General features: G+C 35.7%; 4 protein-coding genes across 7 annotated transcripts; 3 read left to right on the forward strand and 1 right to left on the reverse strand.

Annotated features, from left to right (window-relative positions):
• The first annotated feature begins 226 nt into the window (after window positions 1-226).
• Window positions 227-3,988, forward strand: LOC143462870 (N-acetyltransferase ESCO1-like). The gene has a single exon (XM_076961175.1). It carries the CDS (start codon window positions 1,797-1,799, stop codon window positions 3,561-3,563), a length of 1,767 nt encoding a protein of 588 aa, XP_076817290.1. The 5' UTR covers window positions 227-1,796; the 3' UTR covers window positions 3,564-3,988.
• A 62-nt stretch (window positions 3,989-4,050) lies between these two features.
• Window positions 4,051-6,496, forward strand: LOC143462869 (protein misato homolog 1-like). Its single transcript, XM_076961174.1, has 2 exons — window positions 4,051-4,333; window positions 4,641-6,496. The coding sequence occupies exons 1-2, from the start codon at window positions 4,063-4,065 to the stop codon at window positions 6,266-6,268; spliced, it is 1,899 nt and encodes a 632-aa protein (XP_076817289.1). The 5' UTR covers window positions 4,051-4,062; the 3' UTR covers window positions 6,269-6,496.
• An 82-nt stretch (window positions 6,497-6,578) lies between these two features.
• Window positions 6,579-11,349, reverse strand: LOC143462871 (cell division control protein 45 homolog). Its single transcript, XM_076961176.1, has 16 exons — window positions 10,993-11,349; window positions 10,724-10,849; window positions 10,403-10,524; window positions 10,202-10,322; window positions 9,966-10,031; window positions 9,790-9,885; window positions 9,579-9,697; window positions 9,395-9,508; window positions 8,999-9,157; window positions 8,662-8,788; window positions 8,477-8,527; window positions 8,295-8,362; window positions 8,028-8,166; window positions 7,842-7,934; window positions 7,475-7,590; window positions 6,579-6,989 (listed from the first exon to the last, which is right to left on the reverse strand). Exons 1-16 carry the CDS (start codon window positions 11,041-11,043, stop codon window positions 6,848-6,850), a joined length of 1,710 nt encoding a protein of 569 aa, XP_076817291.1. The 5' UTR covers window positions 11,044-11,349; the 3' UTR covers window positions 6,579-6,847.
• Window positions 11,350-13,428: 2,079 nt separating this feature from the next.
• On the forward strand, window positions 13,429-21,555 carry LOC143461838 (protein unc-93 homolog A-like). Of its 4 annotated transcripts, XM_076959736.1 has the most exons (9): window positions 13,429-14,876; window positions 15,147-15,270; window positions 15,368-15,514; window positions 17,151-17,320; window positions 19,497-19,898; window positions 20,068-20,253; window positions 20,360-20,594; window positions 20,741-20,908; window positions 21,393-21,555. In XM_076959736.1, exons 2-9 carry the CDS (start codon window positions 15,153-15,155, stop codon window positions 21,431-21,433), a joined length of 1,467 nt encoding a protein of 488 aa, XP_076815851.1. In that variant the 5' UTR covers window positions 13,429-14,876; window positions 15,147-15,152; the 3' UTR covers window positions 21,434-21,555. The 4 variants fall into 4 exon arrangements, with proteins under 4 accessions (XP_076815851.1, XP_076815853.1, XP_076815854.1 ...); XM_076959738.1 differs by lacking the exon at window positions 15,368-15,514 and having other exon boundaries at window positions 13,430-14,876; XM_076959737.1 differs by lacking the exon at window positions 21,393-21,555 and adding an exon at window positions 21,104-21,355 and having other exon boundaries at window positions 13,431-15,270.
• The last annotated feature ends 955 nt before the right edge of the window (window positions 21,556-22,510 follow it).

A 22,510-nucleotide genomic window follows, 5' to 3' on the forward strand; every position in this document is an offset into this window, starting at 1 on the left:
ACATGAGCCACTGTAGTTTCATCACATTAATATAGTTTGTTAGTTTGATCACTACTACGCTATTAAAAGTGTATTGTTTGGTTTATCCCTTTTTTAAATACTTTGTGAAATAATTAGTTACCGGTTTGCCAATAATAAACTAAAATTATTTGAAAACAATATTTTTATTTTTATCATTGGAAACACTGCATATGTTCGCTGTTTAGATTTAGAATTCATTGCTCGTGCTGTGTTCCCGCGAAACGTGATTGTGTGAGTGCCGTGTTCTGCGTCTTGCGAATCTTGGCAGCAGAAGTTTGGTTGGCGGAAGCGGATAAAGACTTGGTGCAGCCCATATCTAGAACTGATTCAGGGCCCCCCCTAAGTAAAATCGGTTGCCGGTCAGCATATCCATAGTTATCAGCAGTATATAGGCTACTCAGTGATTTGATATTGGTATTTGATAGACCTGTTGCGTACAAAGCGATTTGGTATTACTGTATGATGTTTACGTACTTAAATTTAAGCTTAATCTCACGTAATGTATTTAATAATGCCAGAAGTTTGGAAATGCTTTTCGTGTTGAATTATCACAAAACACGCTATTCCTCCCTAAACCTTTAGCCTTAGGCTGCATTTTAAATTTAATGGATTCAACGTACAAACAGTGGAATGGTTGCAAATATGTTAGTGATTTTGTATAGGCAAACAAAACACTAATTATACACAAAACCCACTAATTATACACTTTTAAAAGCTATAACATTTATGAAGTAAGTTATCATTGCTTATAAAAACTGCAAAAAGTACAAAACCGGAGTCTAGTACACAAGTGCACAACCAGATGACGTCACAATTTGGGTAGTTGGGATCTAGTATTCAAAGGCATCCTGTAGTTGTGCACTTCTATAGTAGACCCCAAAACTGCTGCTTATGTTTTCACATGTACAACAAAATTAGTCAATTTTGTAAACCCCGATTTTAATCACAATGTAGCTATGATGTGTTAATGTGTTTAATTACTGATTCATTCATTTTATTTTTGTCATAAATTGTGTTTAATGCAAATGGAACAGTGACGATGATAGTTAATCACAAAGTAAATGGAAGTCATTTGGTGTTTAGGTAGCACTTAACCGCCGTTTTGATAGTGATTACCACATGTTTTACACATGACATGTTCTCATATTATAGAATAAATATGCAACAAGAGAAATAAAATGTATAATAAGTCTCCATGCAAGTTATGTTTTGAGCTTTGATTATTTGTTAATTTGAGTTGGCTCGGTAGCCTAGTGGTTTGAGTGCTGGCCTCACAACAAATGTGGTTTGTGTTCCATGTTCGATACCCAGTGGCGCTATGCATTTGTAGTGCCCATAGGCAAGGCATTAACAACCCTAGCTCCTGATCAGTGGACCTGGTAGAAAGTTCGAACATTACTATATAAAAAATCAAAAAACTAAAATAAGAATTGTGTGACAATCAGAACTTGCACAAAGACTAGCTCTGTAACCTGGCTTCGAGTGATGACATATCAATGCCAGATTTAATTCGTGCAAAGACTTTCCTCAGTCCGATGATAAAGATTGTCATACCATACCAATTTTTGCAAAAGCAATATTTGCAGGCCATGTTTACAAATGCGGATGACTGAAGTAAAAACTTATGGCAAATTCTTCAAGCTGTATTGATGATTTGATGGCCATATTTAATTTATGTTTCATTGGTTTATTTGGTATAGCTTAATTATAGATTATTTAATACTACTGTCGGATTAATTTGGTTTGGAAATTTACATCAATCTCAAGTCCTAACCATGACTAATGTAAAGCCGGAAGTGAAAATTTCATCGTTTTATGGCGCATCAAAGAAGGCAACTGAGAAGAAATATCTCACACCGCTGGATCGAAAGAATATTCGTGAGAAACTTGAATCTCTAGATATAAAGAAATCAACATTTCATCAGTTATCAGATAAAGAAAATTTGCAAAACAACAAAAACGTTTCTCGAACACGAGGTAATGAAACACCCCACAAGGCTAACCTTAAGCCTAGAAAATCTGTTGATTATTATTCTTCCAGGGACAGCAAAAGCCTTGAAAAAGAAAACTGCTTAAGAACTGGAAAGGGTGTTTTAAACTCTGGTACTTCAGGTGCTTGTGTGGTTTCTAGAAGGAAATCAAGTCAAAAAAACAATACAAAAGCATGTGCCAAGAGCTTATGCATGTCGCGATCACCAACCATAAACTGGGCTCCCTCATCTTTAGGGAAAAGATACCTTTTACCATCTACCTCAAATCGAGCATTGGCATTACCTCCCAAACAGCTAAAGTTAGCAGCAAAAGACTCACTTCATGAAGTTCTAGGCAACAAAACAGCATGTAAGAATGCGTTAGTGGAATCTGAAATCTATTTGAACAGTATATCAGCAAACAGGAAAGCCCTTGTTTCTTACAATATTTCTCATGCAGATGATAAAACAGGAGCTGCCAGAACTACTTGTGGTGAAGCCAGTTCAGTCAGACATATCAGCAACAACACTAAAAGTTTGCTTACGGAAAAGGGTAACCAATCAAATTCAACTAAGTTTATCAAGGAAGCACCTTGTCATTCGTTACGTGAACCTCTGTGTGTTGACCTTGACAACAGTGAATTGAATATTGCCAAAGACCCTGAAGTTTCAAGTACAGATAAAGGCTCACCAAAGTCAAATTACTTTCCAATCTTCAATGCAAAAGGTTCGCCGAAGCAAAATTCTTCATTGCTTAGCTCATTGAAACCAGCAAACTCACCAAGTAGCAGCTCTAGTGCGTCTTCTTCATTTTCAATTTCTCCACAGAATTTGCATTTATCCCTTCCAGGGACACCAAAGACACGAAAATGTGACACATCCAAGGAGAGCCCGAAGACAAAACAGATGATCATTGATGCAGGGCAGAAGAAATTTGGTCCAATCCAATGTAACATTTGTGGAATGGTGTACACCGTAAATCACCCCTATGATCAACAACAGCATGCTATTTACCACAAACGCTTTTTGTCATTACTGAAATTTACTGGATGGAAGCGAGAGAGAATGGTTGCAAGTTTTATGGATGGCAGGATCTTGAAAATCTTTCCAAATGATCCAAAATATGCCATGAAGAAAGTTGATGAAATCCAGTCCATAATCGACACCGACCTTGGCTTCAATGTTGAAAGTTCTGCTGAGAATAGGTCAACGAAAGTAACCTACCTCTATGTGTCTGAAAATAACCAAATTGTTGGTTGTCTTATCGCAGAATCAATTTCATATGCTTACCGCCTTTTGCCTTGTGAAGCTAGTGAAATGGCAGCAATGGCATGCTCGTCAAATGCGGAGAGAGTAGCCTGTGGTATTTCAAGACTATGGACATATTTGCCTTATCGCCATCGAGGGATTGCTACTCGGTTGCTAGATGCGTTAAGAAGCACATATACCCTTGGATTACTTTTAGAATGTGATCAGATTGCTTTTTCTGATCCTACAATGGATGGAAGAAAATTTGCTTCCAAATACTGCAAAACAAAACAGTTTCTCACTTACAATAAACTTGTTCGTTGAACTATGGTATTTTGACTCATGTGTTGGTATGTACTTGTTCTATTTCAAAATAGATTAAGTGGAATTAGGAGTTTGAGCCATTTGTGTGTTTTTATGTTGTTACATTTTGCTTGATTTTATTAATTTCAACGTTTGTTGTTGGTTACATTATAGCCTAAGCTAATTGTTTTACAGTTGTTTTGTTTATTGTTTTTCTGCTTCACAAACTTTTAATGCTGTCAGCACTGCCCCAAATACTACTACATAACAATCTTCGCTACCTTGTCACATCTTCATTCATTCATTCACGCCGTCAAAATTTCTATTCAGATCATCATTTTAGGGTTATGTAGTTTTCTTGTAATTTCAGAATTTCTTTCTTCGCATTTTCAAAAATATGACTTTTTGCTGCTGATGATATTCATGTTTTGACGTGTATTTTACAGCATAGACTGCATGGTAAAAATGAAGTTGTTAGTTAATAAATACTACCAAGAAGATATGTGAATAGTTGTATAAAATGCCAAATGAAATCATCACTCTACAGCTGGGTCACTACTCCAATTATGTCGGCGCCCATTGGTGGAATATGCAAGAGTCCTCCTTCAAATATGATGGCGAAACAGAAATTTCAGAGATCAATCATGACATTTTATTTCGAGAAGGTTGCAATTATCGTGGTGAGACAACTTTTACTCCAAGATTGGTTCTTGTTGATCTCAATGGAAGTTTAGGAACGTTGCCTGTACAAGGAACACTTTATGATTCTCCTAATTATGGAAAAGAAGAAGGTTTGTAGAATGATTTTGTGGTTGTAACTTAACTTTCTTTAACTGGTGGTAAGAGAATGTAAATTTAACATTTTTACTTGTCAAAAAATTATAGGCACCACAAAAGCCAGGATAGCATTGTCCATCATGTGTCTTAGTATAAAAAGACTAAAATAAATGGAAATTTAACGTTAAATCAAATATTTCATATATATAAATTAAAAAAGCAACAAGAAGTTTTTATGGATTGTATATATATAATAAAACATTACAGAAGTATGAATTAATGATCATTGAATTTTTATTGTGTGTCAAACTGTATTGTTAGGACATTTCATGTGGGATGAAAATGTTGATATGCACCAGTCAACATTGGTTCCTCGAAATCAGTTTCTTCGTGATTTGCATGATGAGGATGAACTTTATGAGCAACGGTACAGCACTGGTGCTACAAATGGTAACCATGATGAGTTAAAACCCTGTACGTCTAAATCTATACAAAATGGGGATTGTTCTCCGAGACTTTATGATTTAGACAAGGAGATCCAAACCTGGTCTGACTTTAAAAAGGTCCACTATCATCCGCGGAGTACCCTGCTGATCAAAAAGCACTACCAGAATACCGATGGCGACAGTTTTAACTCATGGACTGCTGGCATGAATGAAGCAAAATCGGGTGTTATATTGGGTCAAGTGGAAGAAGCTGTTAGATCTTACGCTGAAGAGTGTGACTGTATGCAAGGTTTCCATATTTTGACTGACGCCTATGATGGCTTTGGTGGCTTATCTAGTGTAGTAATGGAGTACATCAAGGATGAATTTTCAGGAAAATCAAGAGCATGTTTCCCTACTTTTCCTGTGTTTTCTGAAACATGCAAAGCAGCAAAACTTAGGAGCCGTACAATGTCATCAGTACTTACCATGTCTAGTTTACTGGAAACATCTAGTTTTGTGTGCCCGCTATCTCTAAGCCAAGCTCTTTTTCAAGGGTCTGCGAAGGGTAGGAGCTTTCCTCATCTAATTTATGATGCATCTTCTCAGTATCACACTAGTGCAATTATTGCTGCCAGTCTAGAAGCAGCAACATGTGCATATAGGCAGCGAAGCAATGCATTTTCTCTGTTGAACTTAGTGGAGAACTTAACAAGTGGGAGTAGAAGACTGCTGGAAATGCAATCAGCCCTACCTTTGCCTTACGATGTTGACCAATATTCCGGCTTTGCAGACATGCTTTGTAATTATGTCGATCAAAATCCTTGGCAGCCAATTACTCCAGGTACCAGCTTGAATTCTTGTCAATCCCAAACCACAGAACAAATTTTTTCGCAGGTTGTAAGCCTTAATGGACTTCCAAAATGGGCTGTGCAGCCACAAAGTACCAGTAATGCCTCGATGCAAACCGAGTTGCATAAATGTGTTGATTCAAATTCAATGCTGAAACTTTATATGGATGGCAGATTTCAGTCATCCAACAATATAGTTAATGTCATTTCAGATCCTGTAATGGTTACCACATCATTTCCTCAAATTTTCTCTAATAAAGTTGGTTGTGATGGCATGATTTCAACAAACAAAGTCACAATGAACTATTCAGATCCTTACACAGAACATCTGTTAAATGGTACAGAAAGCTCCAAAGTAAGTTCAAGACAAGACGGTGCCAAAAATAGCAGTTTGGACGCAGAAGTAATTGATTCGTTATCAAGAAAATTGAGAACCTCTTCCTGTACAGCTAAACGTACTCCTAGCATCAGTAAAAGAACGGAGAGTGTGCCAATGCTCACAAATTTCTCCACCTCGTCAAGGCTGTGTAAGTTGTTGGGGCAATGCCATAAGCAAGGAACTGTTATGATGCGTTGGGCTTCAAGATATCAACACAGTGAATCTGGTGTAGAAGAGGAATTACTTGAAGAAGCCATAGAGAAGTTCAAGACGTTAGAACAAGATTATGCATGAATTTGTTGCATGAGAATATTTACCTTTATTTTTTATTTTGTTGAATGAAGACCAGTGCACTGTTTATCTTTTTTTATGTAGTAGTACTGTGCTTGTTTTTGTCTTTCACCTATTCTTAGTTTCTGATGTCTTTGTACAAATTAAGTCATGAATCTGTCAATACATCTATGGTTTATATATGTATACTGTATAACCTTCTTTCCACTGAAGAAAAGAGCTGTGTACCTATTCTATTTTGGATTTAGATAAGGAATTTGTATCAGTGGAATTATCCTGGTGCTGGTTCTTATAAAACAACACAAATTTCGAATTTGGGTTAAAAAACATTTTCCGTAGTTTAATCTACGATAATAGAAAAAACATATGATTTCAAAATAGTAATACATTATTAGACTAAGCCATATGCAATAAGTAATTATAGTAGAACTTTAACAGCAACTGTAAGATAACAGATTTTAAAATTTTTATTACCACTCAAGAAATTACCGCTTTTATCAAAAGCTTAAAATGAAAACAGTAGTAACAGTATAGAAACTTCAAATAACGCAAAAAAGTGCTGAGTCATTGGTAGTGGTACAGTTAAGACATGATGGTGATTAACGCATCTAAAAACTTGCTGAGATCTTCGTTTTTCAAAGTGATTATGGAGGAATCAAAAGATTCATGGGATGTCCGAGATTTTGTTCTTTCAGCAGCATGAAGAAATGCATTCCCAAATAAACTACAGAAAACGTTTACCAATCGGAGATTGAAGAGACCTCAATAACAATGTTAGGCCGTCAAACCTTGAGTATTGTTATTTCCATGAAAAAAGTGAACTTCAAAGTCAGGCTTTAAAATAAGCTGTTAGATCAATGAAAGGGTAATGCGGCCGATATCTCTTTTTAACTTGGGAATTACCCTAGCCGATGGCGTTTTGAAAACTTCCAGGTCAATTACACAAGTCAGTTAAAATGTGACTTTTTAAACCAAAATTTAAGTCTAAAGTTTAGCAAGAGTTCAGGATGTTTGATTTTGTCGGGTTTTCATGAAGTTATAGCCCAAGGCATACTAAAGACATACAAGACATACTTTTAGCAACCTGTATGGGAGCCCAATGTGGTAGTTCTACAGTATCTGTGTTTTTTAGTAATTTCACTGCCAAATTAAACAAGCAAAAAAATATGCAATATATTGAAGGTTTGACGGGTCCTTAAGCATACTTACTTTTTCCGTGACTCATCGGCAAGAGGAGGAATCCCAATAATAATGGTTGTACCATCATCCACGTTAAATGGAGCACAAATGACAAGTGGAAGGTTTTTTGCCCTTTCACGTTTTGTCTTTGATGAAAAAGAAAACGTCATTTTAAACAATCAAGTGAGAAAGCATAACCACTGAATGATAACAATAGTGCCAACGATTGTGAAATATCAAGATGCCAAACAACATAATTTTTTTAAATCTCACATAAAAGTCATGCAATAAACCAACAAAGTTGTGTATTGTACCATGTTATTATTTACCAGTGCACATATATTAATCCACCAAGAGTAACAAATACATTCCTTGATAGAATATAATTAGGACTTACTTTGTTCAATGATCTCACATAAGAATTCAACAGAAAATGTGAAAATAGGTTTAGAAAGATTGGCTTTCCAAAATATTTATAGTCTGGCATTCCCTGCAAAAAATGCCAGCCTTCTAATTTACTTGTTGTTAAAAATAATACTTGATAGAATTTAGAACGATCTTAGAAGCAATGATTAATTGTTACCTCCCTCACAGCTGTATACAAAAAAGGTCCATAACTAAGGATCTGGCCAATGTCAATAAAAGAGCTCACGCTGCTTTTAATTGCTTGCAGCTGGAGCTTGGCAAGTTCTAAACCATCCTGCATTTTAGGAGCAGTAACTCTACAAACAGTAGAATTCAAAGGTTTAAGAAATTATAGTACACCCGGTCAAACCAGGCAGAAGAAGATTATATTTGACAAAGTTGACCGCTGATTGCAACACAACAAAAGGTTGATAAAAACTTATACCTTGACAAACTGTCCAGAGAATCAACAAAATTGGAGTTTTCACCTGCTGCTTGGCTATCCTTGCTATACTGTTACAATAAAGCAAACAATCTTGAACGCTTTCCTCTACTATCTAGCGCTAATAATGCAAACATCATACACCACTGACAGCTGCTTAGGTCATTTAGCATTTTTATACTAACCAGCTTTTCCAGTAGTGCTCCTACAGAATAGACAGCATCACTTGCACATAACTAGATACAGAAGTAAGAGATCAGTATGTTCAATACACGAAATTTTTACTGGAAAATGATATCTTGTAGATGAATGCGATAACACATACTGTGGTATATGATAATGTAGCAGTGAATTGGAGATTGGAGCTTACCCTATGATTATATCCACACTGTGCTGAAAATGACTGGTATTTGATGTTGCGCAAGCCAAATTTTTCTGCTGATTCCTCAACAAGGGACTGGAGGTTATCCCTCATTTTTGTCTCCATAAAGGAATAACTGAATTAAATATGACATGTTTTAGGCAGCGATATGTGATCAAATGTAGAAAAACTAACACAACTTACATTTGTGTCCACGAGAAGTTTAAACAAACATACAGAAAGTATTAAGATTGAATTCAAATGAGACACTTATTTAAGTGGTGAAGTCTTATTTTGTACAACTAAAACACATTGAAAATTCAGCCCAACTCCATTTACCACATACTTTTGTTTACATTGTGTCAGGGGTAGTCCCATTTCCGCAAGGAACTGATGTAAGCGTTTTATTCCCATGTTGGTCCAGACTTTAAATGCTGACGCTGTTGGTAACGAATGGCACAAGCTTTCAAATAAGGACCAATGTCGATAGAGGGCTAAATCTAGGCTGAGTTTATTAAGTTCAGAAAAACTTGGGTAAAGTGTAATAAAGGATGATTAAAACCAGGAAAACTTCTAACATGATGTTTCAACTTAAACATCTGAACACAGTTCCAAAATGTGCAGAATAACAAATTTACTATGCTATGTCTAAAATTACATTGCAAATATTGTTATTGTACAATGGAAGTATAACCCTAGCCTATTCCTTGTCATACAAATGGCTTGTTAATTGAAAGGATACTCATGTTCAAAACTTATTTTAACGGAGTTGACTGATTTAGTATTGTCGTCATCTTCATCTCTATGATTTAATCGTGACATGTGACCCTGCAGCTCAAGTACACTTGACACATACCTAAAACAAAAATATAATTACATATAACATCAGTCTTAGTGTTTTTTCCGTAAAAGTTGAAGTTGCTTACTTGTCTCTGCCAATTTTTTTGTTCTGAAACTGATCGGCAACTCCAGTAATTGCCCACCACAGTTGGTCGTTGTTGTCCTTTGACATTTTCCAAGCTAATTCGTAAACAAGCATGGCTGCCTGTACACAAACAAAGTTAATATACATCATTGACTTGTTGTTTTATAAATTATAAAAGAAGTTAGTTCATAAAGTTTTGGATCATGCCATACAGAGGGGCCATAAAACGAAAATTCTTCATAATCAAAAATTATTTCTTTTCTTTTTTCTTCCCATTTTTTTCTTTCCCTTCTTTTCTCGAGAGTCGCCTGAACAATAACATGCGTTGATAAGAATGCCGCCTGGTAATAAACATAGCATAAAATCAATGAAGTTGATTGAAGCCCACCTCATCAAATCTATGTCGCTTAGACACTTGCTCTGTTTCATCATTTTCACTATCTTCGTCGTCAGACTGCAGAAAACAAATATTAAGCAGAAGGTTCAAAATCAACATCAACACATTCATAATCACAAGCCATGGGTGTGGAAAAACAATTTATTTAAATAAATCATTTATGACAATAAAGTTAAAGCAACAAACTTTAAAGGTTGCATAGTATACAATGAGGACCTTTAACTTACATCATAGTCCCGGTAAATACTGTCATAATCTGGGATAGCAGCGATTTCATCCTCATCGTGTTTCAGAAGCATGTAGATTTGCTGTTCACAGAAAAAGTTGACCAGATCGATTGGCCGATGGCTGTAATGACCAAAGCATGTTAGTCTGTGAAACGTATGTCCTGCTATGTCATATCATTTGACAACATACATATCATTAACCTATCAATCACGTAAAAGGAGATGTCTTCTGATGGATCAAGAATATGCAGGAGATCAATGTTGCCACCACAGTTAAGTAGAACTATATGCTTATACTGTTCTTTGTGTTCTTCAAATTCTTTCTGCGTAATCAGAAATGCAATAGGAAATATAAAGGACAAACATCATGCAAAATAAAAACTATTTTTCAGTAATAGATCTATCAAAATTGCAATGAAGTCCCATTAATCTGTGAATATATTTTTAAACAACAATAAAAACTACTTTCATGCAATCTAAGTGTTATGCTTAACAACTCTGTCGGAAATAAATCTGTCTCACAATTAATTGACTTTTGTTTATCACTGGAACGAGAGTGTATTGGACATGATCACATTTGAATAAGGCTTGCAAAATTTTACATGCACAGAGAGCATCCACATCCAGTGCAACCATCACCAAAACACGCTAAAAAAAGAATAAACTGAAAAAATCCTGGTGTCCTGATATTTTTAATTTTTACAAAAATGAGCAGCATCTGCACATTTTCTTAGAAAAAAATTCTCAGCCTTTACAACACTACTCACAAGTTTAAAATGACTTAAACTTACCTCATGTTTGACTTTATTAAAAAAATCATTTACAGGATCCGTAATAAGCATCTTGCTGCTGTTAGTGCTGTATGGCGAAAAATCTATTTCAACCTCCTTCTAAGAGCTATTTGTTGGTAAATATAGGCATAAGCTAGCCAGCATTGGTATTACAAAATTGCACTAACGAAATTATAGGCTCGGTTGGCGATCGTGTAATTATCCAAGCACAGATACAAAGGTAGCCTGGCACTTTCTTTTATGTCAGGTTGTCAGACAGTAGCCACAAATCATCAATTACTGGTAGCGATTTCAAGTCACCTTAGACAGATAGAGCATTAGGCTACAACCTAGAGTCTTTTAAAAGAATAGTTTAGATAGTTATAAAACAATAAAATGTTGAGTACCGACACACATACCAACTCGGTGTTAATTGTTAGTAAGATTTTCTGGAGCGGTCAGTCAGAATCTGATTTAGGCTGGGTTACCTAAGACTAACATTCTAGCTTATTGTTTATGTTACTTTTTCAACAAAAGTGTTGAAGTTGGCGCGAGTTTCCTTTCATGGACATCTTATTACGTTCAATAATTAATCTTTTGAGCGCTTGTTCAACTAGTACTTGTAGCGCAAACAAATGTCGTAAACTGCTACGAAAAGCTTACAAATAACCTGTAGCAAGTCTGCAAATAAAAAAAATTTAGGAATAATTTAAAATGTACACTTACTACTGGTCAGCAAATCAGTTATGCAATCAACCATGAACCACCATTCCGTGTTGAAAATTGAATCATTTTCTACAGCTGTAATGATTCGACGTTTGTATTGACTTAATTTCAATCATGAGTGTCACGTACAGGTTGATATATTAAAATATAACAACAACAAAAATAGAACTTTGAGTTTTATGCAGGGTTGCAAGTCGTCATTTCTGACTCAAGTCAACTCAAGTCAACTCAAGTCAACTCAAGTCAATGCAGTTATCGTAACTTTGAATTCTGATGTCACACTGCTCGTTGTGGTAATCATAACGCCATGTCTGTCTTTAAATTAGTTTGGTTGATACTTTACAAAACAAAGAGTCAATCCGTATTACTATTTTATGAGCAATCAACACCTGTGCATAATGCAGTAACAAGTAATAACAATGGCTTTTGAGGTATTAGTATTAGTTTTGAGCGTCCCAAGGGTAAATGGCGTAGGACTGTCATCAAACAAAGTCATCACATAAGAAGTGTCGTGCAGAGGTTGAGGCGACGACCCTGTCATCCAATTAATGAGTGAACAAACTGCATTGGTTTTAACAGGAGTTTATCAAACAAGAAAAAAGGCGGTTGTGCCATTTTGAATACACGGCTTCAAACCAAACAACATATATTAACTTATATAAAATCAAAAAGTTTTACAAGTCAGTTTTACGCGAAATGAAAAACACTTTCTTTTTTAATTAATGTTTGGTTTAGTTACTTGCATGAAATATTCAAAATTCGAAATTGAAGCATACATACGGATTTAATTTTTTTCCTGTACATTTCGAACTTTTTATTTTCTTCTTATATTAGTTACTTGGCTTGAGAAATTTTTGTTTGACTTAGTTTTTTTGTTTTTTGTTTTGACATTTCTAATTCGCTAATCGTTTGATCACTGGTTTTTATTTTTATATTTCAGTTTAAAAAATTTCAATTTGTTCAAAATTCTTCCTGGACGTTTACGCATCATACCCGCAACATAATTGAAATTGCTACGGAAATGCCTAGATGCTATATAACAGGAATAAGTTTTTAGGCGATATATGTGTTGTTGTATTTTAACTTTTTGTTTTTAAAACGACTTGTCCGTTTCAACGGCGTCTAAATTGTTGAAATTGGTGAAGGATTTAATTCATAGTATTTTTTCAAATAGTTCCAAGATTTTCTAGGTTGTTTCAAAGCTGAAAACTATAACACAATGCTATATTAAAATTTTCAAATAATTGTGAACTTGTAATAAACTTGAGTTGCTGGTTACAAGTGTCCAGATAATCCAACCATTACCATGTTTATAAGCTTGGTAAGTAAATAAAACGACTGTATAATGAGTCTCGATTCTCCAGTCGTTAATATATTTTCACAGCCTGGTTCATCCGCTGTTGTAAGGATAGTAGATCAATTCCAACAATATTGAAACGTCGGCATCAACTTTCAATTGCGATCAGGTTGCGTCTTATGATAAGATGACTGATAGATCTTATTTCCACTCAGAAACTTTTCTTTCAATGGTTTTATTGATAAATATAGCTTACAGAAGTCTTGATAACTATAGACTTAGCGGAATCAGGACAACTACATGAATGAATATCTGAAAGAATGAATATACTGTCAGAATGTACAAATATATATATGCATACCACAGAAATAATCAGCAAGCGTTTCTCACGCACATCGGAAACTGGTCATAACAATTTGTTTATAAATTTGGTGCTAATTTCCTGACAATGATCGCAGAAAATATACTAAAGCTTGAGAGAGCGTGGGAGATTATAAATTGTTGGAAGTACTGTAGAAGGCTTTGCAATAGTATTTATACATCGATTATAAAAATCCATCAAAGTAAACAAAAGAACGGACCATTCTAATTGGGCCAATTCAAGGATTAAAGGCAATCTTTGGCGTTCCAGTAATGCGTGATAGGTGGAGCGCAGGATACTAAAGAAACAAAGCCAGGAGGAGGCTTGCTATGTTTTTGCATGCTACAAAACGATGACATCGCACGTCTTTCCGTGCTAGTTTACATAGGCTTCTAGGCCTTACCTAATTGTTATAGCTGTTGAATGTGTGAAATTTCACTGAGCTTGCAAGTTTCTTTAATAGACTACCATTTCTAAGAGATAATCGTACAACCTGATAATATAGAGAATTTTTAAGTAGGCCTATTACCGAAACGAAGTGCGTGCAGATTTGAATAGGATAGATTTGTAGATCAACTTTTTGCTTGATTGGTTTAGCTCGGTTTATACTGCAAATTCCTTGACTGCCACTATTTCACTGGAAAATATCTTGCGTTCGAAGCTATTTTTCACTTAGTTTCATGTTAACCTAACTTGATTGTTATATATATAACATAGTAACCTAACCTAAAGCCAGAGGTGGGCAGTCGGTACTTTGAAAGTATACCGTCGGTAACGGTACCGGTACTTGGCAAAAAATGTACCGACGGTTTCGGTATTCGGTACTATTTGAAAAAAGTAGTTCGGTACTTTGTCGGTACCCGGTCCCGGTACGTTTTGTGTAAAAGATGCTGCTGCAAATGCAATGTTTGCCACTATTATGTTCCGGTAAAGGTTACTCCAGGTCAAAACATTTATGATGTTAATCGCTTGCAATTTTACTTGACATTTCTAGATTAAAAAAGATCAACAGATGCTAAAATTAGTAGGTTAATTAATCCTAATCCTATTAAGGATTAATAAACATGTATTTTTGAAAACATACTTGTTAAAATTTTGAAATAATCACGTGAAAAGTACCGAGTACCGGGACTTAAATTTCTTGAAAAATGTTATTCGGTACAGAGATTCGGTACTTTTTAAAAAAATTACCCACGGTACCGGTATCGGTACTAAAAAAGTACCGCGGTATAGTAATTCGGAACTATAGCACCGCTGTACTTTCCAGCACCTATGCCTAAAGCTACCTTCCGATCTAAATCTATCTCCAATAAAACCTTAAATAGCTAAAACCAACTTTTGCATACTCATTCTCCTAACCTAACCGCCTATCTTAACAACAGGCTGCGTGACCTTCATACGGTGAAATGGTCACGTTCAAATTTCTTTCGTCAGCTGTTGCAAAACATTGTTTTGTTAGCTCAACACAGTATACGATTTTCTGGAGAGAAAATTTGACTACAAATCCGGCGCATACGCTCAGTAAGTTATGACTGTATAATCTTCATCCTCGACCGGTCGAATGCATAGTGAAATGGTTGAAGGAACGACCGAACATTAACGATTTTAGGATCTTGTTTGGGCATTTTGTATAAAAAGAGTAAAAGGCTTACGGATATTAGTGTAGTTCTGTATTAGGTATAAGCTTAGAGGTGATAAATAATGAATTTGTGATGATGCCTTTACCATAAAATACAAACGCTACTCTTGATTAGTACTTATAGGCCCTTTCAGATTTTTTTGAGTCTATAGGTTGCAATGGAGATGAAAGGAAAACGGCAGATCTTCTTGTTTTATGCCGGTGTATTCCTTCTTCATGCCGGCTTTCAAGGAGTTTTTGCTTTGGTTTCGAGTCTGAATATCAAAGAAGGCTTAGGTAGCATACGTAAAGCAAAACATAGGCCTATGCATGCATATGCCGGAAACTCACGATCTGCTGTAAAAATATCGTCTAATTTCCTCTCCATTTTCAGGAACTACCTCACTTAGCGTTGCATTTGCCGTATCGTTGCCGGTTATTTTACTGACTCCGTTTCTAAGCGAAGTTGTCGGAATAAAAAGGTTTCTCTTATTATCGGAGATATTTTGTCTGTTGTATGTTATGGCAAACTCAATTTCATGTACGTATTTCTGTTATGTTAAGTTGGTGTGAACGTACTTTGTGACTTGTGCAGCCTATATTCATTTTTAATTTATAAGAAACTTTGGCTTGGAGTTTCTGTTGACCTGGTCTTTAATAGTCTTCCTTATAGTTTTGGCTGTTTCTTTTATCGTGAAAGTTTCTTACAGGGAGTGTCTTAATTGTTCACGGTATAATGGACTTGTTTCAAAACCAAAGTTCGCTGAGCCAAGGTTAAATTTGGCCATAGTACCATACCCATTTCGTAAAGCAAATTTATTTTACCTCCGCACAACTATTCGCCTCCTAATATTTTATGTATTACCCCAAAATTACCCACCGTAATTTTTCCGCACTCACGTCGAAATTTTAGCAAGGTGTATACATGAAATTATAAACGTGCTGATAATTTTAAGTTTGTGACCCCATTGGAATTTGCTTTATACCAATAGTTTCAAAAGATTTTGTGTAACGGATTCCTGGCAAATTTTGTCATGATTTTCGAACCCCTATGATATCAAAAAAGATTTTGCTGCGAGCTAAAATATTATTAATCGTAACAAAAGAAATTTACTATATGCCATATTCTAGCAAATTTGAGTCTAATTTGTATCAAGTAAAAAAATCTCTCTATCCGACAAAAATTCTCAATGAGCGAACTTTCTTCTATAGTTTATACATTCACTTTAAACTCATTCTACTTTTGAATCCGGAAAACTCGCTAACAGTCTCCTGCCGAAGGACTCAAGGAAGGAAAAAATATCTTCCAAGATTATTAAACCAACCCTCAGTTAATTCTGAGTGCTGATCATAGATAAGTGGAACGTGTTCATATAGCGCTGTTGTGTCCAATGTTGTCGTTGTATCCATAAAATCGTAGAAGTGAGTATTTTACCGTAGGTGTAGGTAACGCAACCCGTTTTTAAATATAGGCGGTTGGTTTAGAAAAATAGGCATGTAAAAGTTGACTTCAACTCGATAGCTGTCAATATTTCACCTGAAAAAAGTGTAGGCTGCGTCGTAAGCTATTTTTCATGTTTCTTGAACCTAACTTAAATGTTATAACGTAGTAACTTAAACCTCCATTAATCTAAATCGAATTTCAATTAAACTCTAAATGGCTGAAATCAACTTTTTGATTGTCCATTTCTAACGTAACCGTATATCTTTAGCCTAACAACGAGCTGCGTGTTCTACTTACGTAGTTTGAACTTGATACGATTTGTGTTATACAACCTTAATGTGTTTTCGTAATTTGTGTTGGCTCCCTCGGACATTTGTGTTTGCTAATAACGTGTACACGCTTCTAGTAGTGATTAGCGTGTTTCTGTTTGGTATTTGTCCATTGCGCAAGGATCGTGTCTGAGTTGTGTCAGTTGGAGATCAGTTTTAGTTTTTCCATGTTGGCGATAACAGCATTGTTTCACAGTCTTCCGAATCAAAAAAAGTACAACAGAACTACAATCACTTTGAAATTATTTTCAGCGTAACGTATTGGTCCCTGCTCAAAAAAGCTTGAACACCTTTTAATTAACCGATAACTGTTTTGTATTGTGTATGGGTATTGATTACTGTATTACCTTATACTTGTGTTAGCAATCAGAGAAAATCAAACCAAAAAAGGCCTAACTTTTCAGCGTACTACACATTGATACCTGCAGGATTCCTATTTGGTTTCGGCGAAGCGGTAAGTTGGACCATGATCTTAGTTATCGGTTCTTACTTCTCCCACAAATCATTGAAACACCAATTTGCGCGGGAAAGTCTTCACACGGGTTATCTTTTTGCGGCCACTCAGGGAGGGCGGGTGAGAAATTGTAAATTGTGCTTTTTTTATCGCGTTTTTTAAAGCCTTAGCCAAAATATTTTTATTGTGATTGATTACACTGGTCAACAATTTTTCAAAAATTTTTTGCTTCCGATAAGAAAACAATTGATTCTTATGTATTTTTGGACGCTGAATCCAAAGATGTCGGTTAAAATTGCTGATTAGCTCTAGTTTAAAAGATAAAAATTTTTTTCATTTTTGTATGTTGATCTATATATGGCAAGCCTTGGTGCACTTTATTGAACACAACAGTAACAATCTACAAACAGTGTAATAATTGCATGTGTTTATATTTCAGCACAGCATATGCAACAAATAACTGCCACTTTCCAAATATAAATTTCTAATCTATTTTATCTGTAATATTCCTTTTGGTCTGTAACTCGTATACGGTTAATGGAGCATCCCTACATATCATCCTGCAAAAGTGAGCAAGCATTGATTGATTCTGTTTTCCCTGGTACCTCTTTTCCATTGTAGATATGCATTGGTGAAATCGCTCACCATGCTAATCACTAACATCTCCACAGTTTGGTGGAGAAAATCCAGGTGCGAGTCCAAAAAGTGTATCTTCAGTGACATATTGCACTCCATGCATCTGTATGCTTTAATGAGATTTACACCAATTCTGTGTAGTTGTCAGCTCTTTTGTTCCCCAAGAATTTTGTGGCCAGCAACTTAAACGCTTCCCATGCAATTTTCTCTTTGCCAAATGACACTTGATCAAATTCACCGTCTTCCAAGGTGATGATTCTGCCAGAAGATTCCATAGCTGAAGTCTAGAGCCCAAAAGTTCTGATTTAACTTTAGGTAGTTTCAAATCCTGGATAAGATCGTGCAATTCATTTTGAGTTATAAGGTGTGGTTCTTTGGAAGATAGTGTTTCAACGTAACGTGAATTCTTTAGGTACCTCAGGAACAGGAAGTAATTCTCCATGCGGTACGGGACGAATTGCTTATGGAATATTTGTGTATTGAATACTTTGCTTCTTCTTTCTTGACAAACCTTTACAAACCGGGGGTGGGGGGTCGTCAAAAGTAGCAATCGCTAATGTGGTCAGTAGGTTCTCTCAAAACCATTGGAACAGCAAAGGGTATACATTTTCTTTTTCCGTTTAGCCATTGCCAAAGATTTGCACCACAGGAGTTACAGCATATGTGAGGGGCCCAACTCTTGTCCTGATCACCAACTTTACATCCATAATACAAGTTGAATACAAGGTTTGCTTTCCTGACCACAGCCGTTATACTTCGCTTTTGTGAAGAAAAAGTTATTTCAACACAAATCTAGTAGAAATTGTCTGCATTTTTTATGCATTTACGAGGCATCTGCAGAAAGAGCAGTTCAGACTACACACATGAAGCAAGCAAACAAACCAACTCAAACATACGTCAAAATTAAAATAATATGAATAGAAACGTCATCTACCTTCAAACAAATATATTTAGTGCCCAACTCTATCTGGCAGATGCAAGCTACAAGTTTACAACAGATAAACGCACACTTCTTTCCGCTAGCAAGTAAAGCACATTTTGGCATGGTGCCATATCTCAAAAACTAGAGCTAATCAACAAATTTCAATTTGATATTCGTGACCAGCGACCCCGAATTAGCCAAGATTGACCTCATTCGTTTCAGAAGCAAATTGGCTGTTGACCAGTGTTACTTCTCGTTCTGGCTTCTCATATAGGCTACACCATTGCGTTATAAAAAATAAACTTTGCCTCGGAACTTCTGGTAACTTGGAATTAGGCTACGTTCCTTTAGTTTGAGCACAAGTTTCATGCAATGTTTCTTGATTAAATGAAGACATTTTTTTAAAACATCATTAAAAAGTTAAGGCCAAAGTAGCAGTTCTCAATTGAAAAAAACGTGATTGAAGTTTACTGCGAAGTTTTTTTAGTCATACAAATTTATGCATCACGTATTTAACTTTATGACGTATTTAACTTGCAACAAACAACCGATTGTGCAAAATTTTGAGTTGGGTTGGCCCAACACAAGAGCTCCTTAGATTCTGGCAAAAGGCCTCCACTATGTATAGTTTCTAATTAAGAGTTTCATATAAAAAAGATTTGTGTATTGTTGATGCTATCTGTTATTATTATCAATACTTCAAATATAATTCGTATTTTTCTTTTCTGAACGTTTTAGTGCTTCAGCAACGCGATTGCTTTCTTGTGCCTTTTTGTTGATCGCCAGATATCCAATTCATTCCAGTTCAACCGCACACTCAACTTGGATGTTTGTGGGACGAACGATTGCCAAATTTCCAATATAACCACAGCGAACTTTCAGCAATACACTCCTATACATAAAGCAACCCGTTACGTTACGATTGCCGTTTTCGCTCTTCTCTTAACGGCTTCTCTTTTCACTCACATTTTGTGTATACCGAATTACATCAGTAATCAATTAAGCGATCTGTCCAAGGGCAGTTCCCGTAATTTGGCTGAAAATGGATTGACCGCTGTTATCACACCAGACAATTATGTTAGTGCGGATGGTGATCTTTTAACGAAAAGCTTTGAAGAAGATGCAATCAGAAAACCAACAGTAGGTTATATTATTGAAAATTTGCCATCGTTATAATCGGTAGGGTAGACGTGTCACCTGAAACCAATAATAGCGGAAGTTGTGATTAGGTTTGTTGTACATTAAACAAGGGGAATAATTTATATTTAATATAAAGTATTGTAACTACACCGTCTAATTCTCTAAACAGGATGCTGACGTAAAGATAAAAGCTATTGACCTATTGAAGATGTGCACAAAGTCGATGGTAGAACTTTTTCTTCAGCCGAAGCATCTTTTAATTGTTCTAATGCCAGTATACGTAGGCACGACGATGGCGTTTGTTATGTCTGAATTAACACGATCTTTTGCTTCATGTATGCTAGGAGTTGATAAGGTACGCACTTGCATATAGTACATAGCCTATACAACCGTATACATGCTCAATGTCCTGCTATACTCTCACTACCGTTTATCAAACTTTTATTGCTCCATTATTATAGGTCTGTATCTGCGTGGTGATATTTGCTGCGACCCAGTCTTTGGTATCTTTGCTTACCGGGAAACTGTCGGCAAAATACGGACGCAATCTCCCTTTTTTGACCGGATTCTTGGTGGAACTTGTTACATATTGCTTCTGCCTGACCTGGCTTCCGAGCCAAGACACTACCGCTCTTGTATATGTAATATTTCTGCTGTTTGGAATTAGTAGTGGGATATTGGTTTCTTTAGTAAACGGTAAAATATTGGAAAAAGTTATACTACTGTATACGCTGTAGGCTACAATCTTGAATTTGGTTAACACAAAACTATGCTTTTACTTTATATGAGGTCAGAGAAGTTTTCCTTTGTACTAGGCCTATAACAATCTTTCAAATCTTCAGCAACTTTTGGGCATTACTTATCCGAACAAAAGAGTCTTGCGCTTAATTTTTGGAATTTGTGGATGAATTTAGGATACTTTATACAATTTGCTATAAGTAAATTCGCATGCGTATATGTGAAGATTTACCTGCAGATCGGTTTGTTGGTGACATCGTTCATTGGATATGGTAAGATAGCTGAGAAGTAATGTTTTATGGATTACTGAAGCTGTTAGATATTTGTTGATGTGCTTCGTTTGATAGGTTTCTGATTTACCGCTTTGTTACGTTATTGGATAGGAGAGAGAGTCGGTCATGATTTTTTATGCAATCACAATGTAGATATTCTTTAAGATTTAAGCTACCAAGTATTTTGTTTTATAGGAATTTCCCAAAGAGTTTATTACAGATGATACGGGAAACCAAAGATACAGATTTTAACTATTGACATTTCGTTTTTTTTTTGCTTTTATCAAAAGAGATTCGTTTTGCAAAGAATTAACATAAAATTGATTTTCTTACGAAAATTCTTGTTATAAACGCTGTAACATATTTGTAATTTGTAATATCAAGTTGAATGCAATTCAATTAACAGGAAGTAAGAGCATAAGGTATAAAACGTGAAAGCTGGAATTGAATGTTATTTTTATGACTATTGTTTAATCTTTTTTAGACTTTCTGCGTGGTGAAAAAATCTATCCCCTCATTATGTGACGTAAAAAGCGTAGCATGAGGTCAGGGTAAGTTTTCCGCCAAGAAACTTAGGTGACATTGTACAATATATAAGCCTGGAAACATACACCTCAAAGTAGCGATAATGCCATAGATTTCAAAGATTTTAAGGAGAAATTTTTCGGTATCCACAAATGAGAACAAAAAATGACTTTCGTACAATCTCTACAACTCGTTTGTAGCAAAAGTTAGAGGCAGGAACTCATAGAAAGTGACAAAAAACACGTTTGATATACTAATTCAACGAAAAGAAAGAATGGATTTTGTAGAAAAGAATCATTTCTACGTATGTAGCATACTGGTCCAGACAAAATTAAAGTCACTTTCAGTAGCAGAAATATTGATAAACCTAAATGTTTCAAAACTTGACAATAAGTTAACGCTGTACTCCACAGAAAAAAAGTAGGTAATTGTTATCTTCAACACGATACCGGCAGTGGAATGCATTTAAAATACGAGCCCCATGTCAAATGTTGGGACAGATTGTGCTCAAAATTTGTTCCCACTGGTATGAGACACCTATCCTGCATAAACGGAAACTTGGCAAGAGGGATTTTAAAGAAGTCTGACGTTCTATGTTAGGGCTGGAGTTTAGCGAAGGCTTAACTGGGCTAAAGGGCAAAGGCAAGTGTGTTAAGGTGACTTTTATCCAACGGTGTTAATGAGGCAAAAGCAAATATTGACACTCCTTTAATAAACATACTTAGGCTGTGACGGTTACGTCACGATTCATGGGTTGGATATGCGTATATATACTGTGGCAAGGTTTGAAATCTTTCCTTTACCCTTTTCTTCTTTTAACTTGTTACGATGCGCAATGTAACATTCAGTAAGCTTTGCCCAAAAGCGCAAGCCTTTGTGTCTGATAATAAATAAAAATGGGAACTTTAACATTTAGTAATGTGTATGGACAGAATTTAAGCAACTAACAGCATAGTCACGCCGTTTGAGAAATGGGGACTCATACCATCGAGTCAGAAGCAAAACAAGTTATCATCTTCAATAGTACCTCGCTCATATTGTAACAACAACCGCTAGTAGTCGGTTTTTATGGCGAAG

This window comes from Clavelina lepadiformis, chromosome 6 (assembly GCF_947623445.1).
Source record: "Clavelina lepadiformis chromosome 6, kaClaLepa1.1, whole genome shotgun sequence".
NCBI lineage: Eukaryota > Metazoa > Chordata > Ascidiacea > Aplousobranchia > Clavelinidae > Clavelina > Clavelina lepadiformis.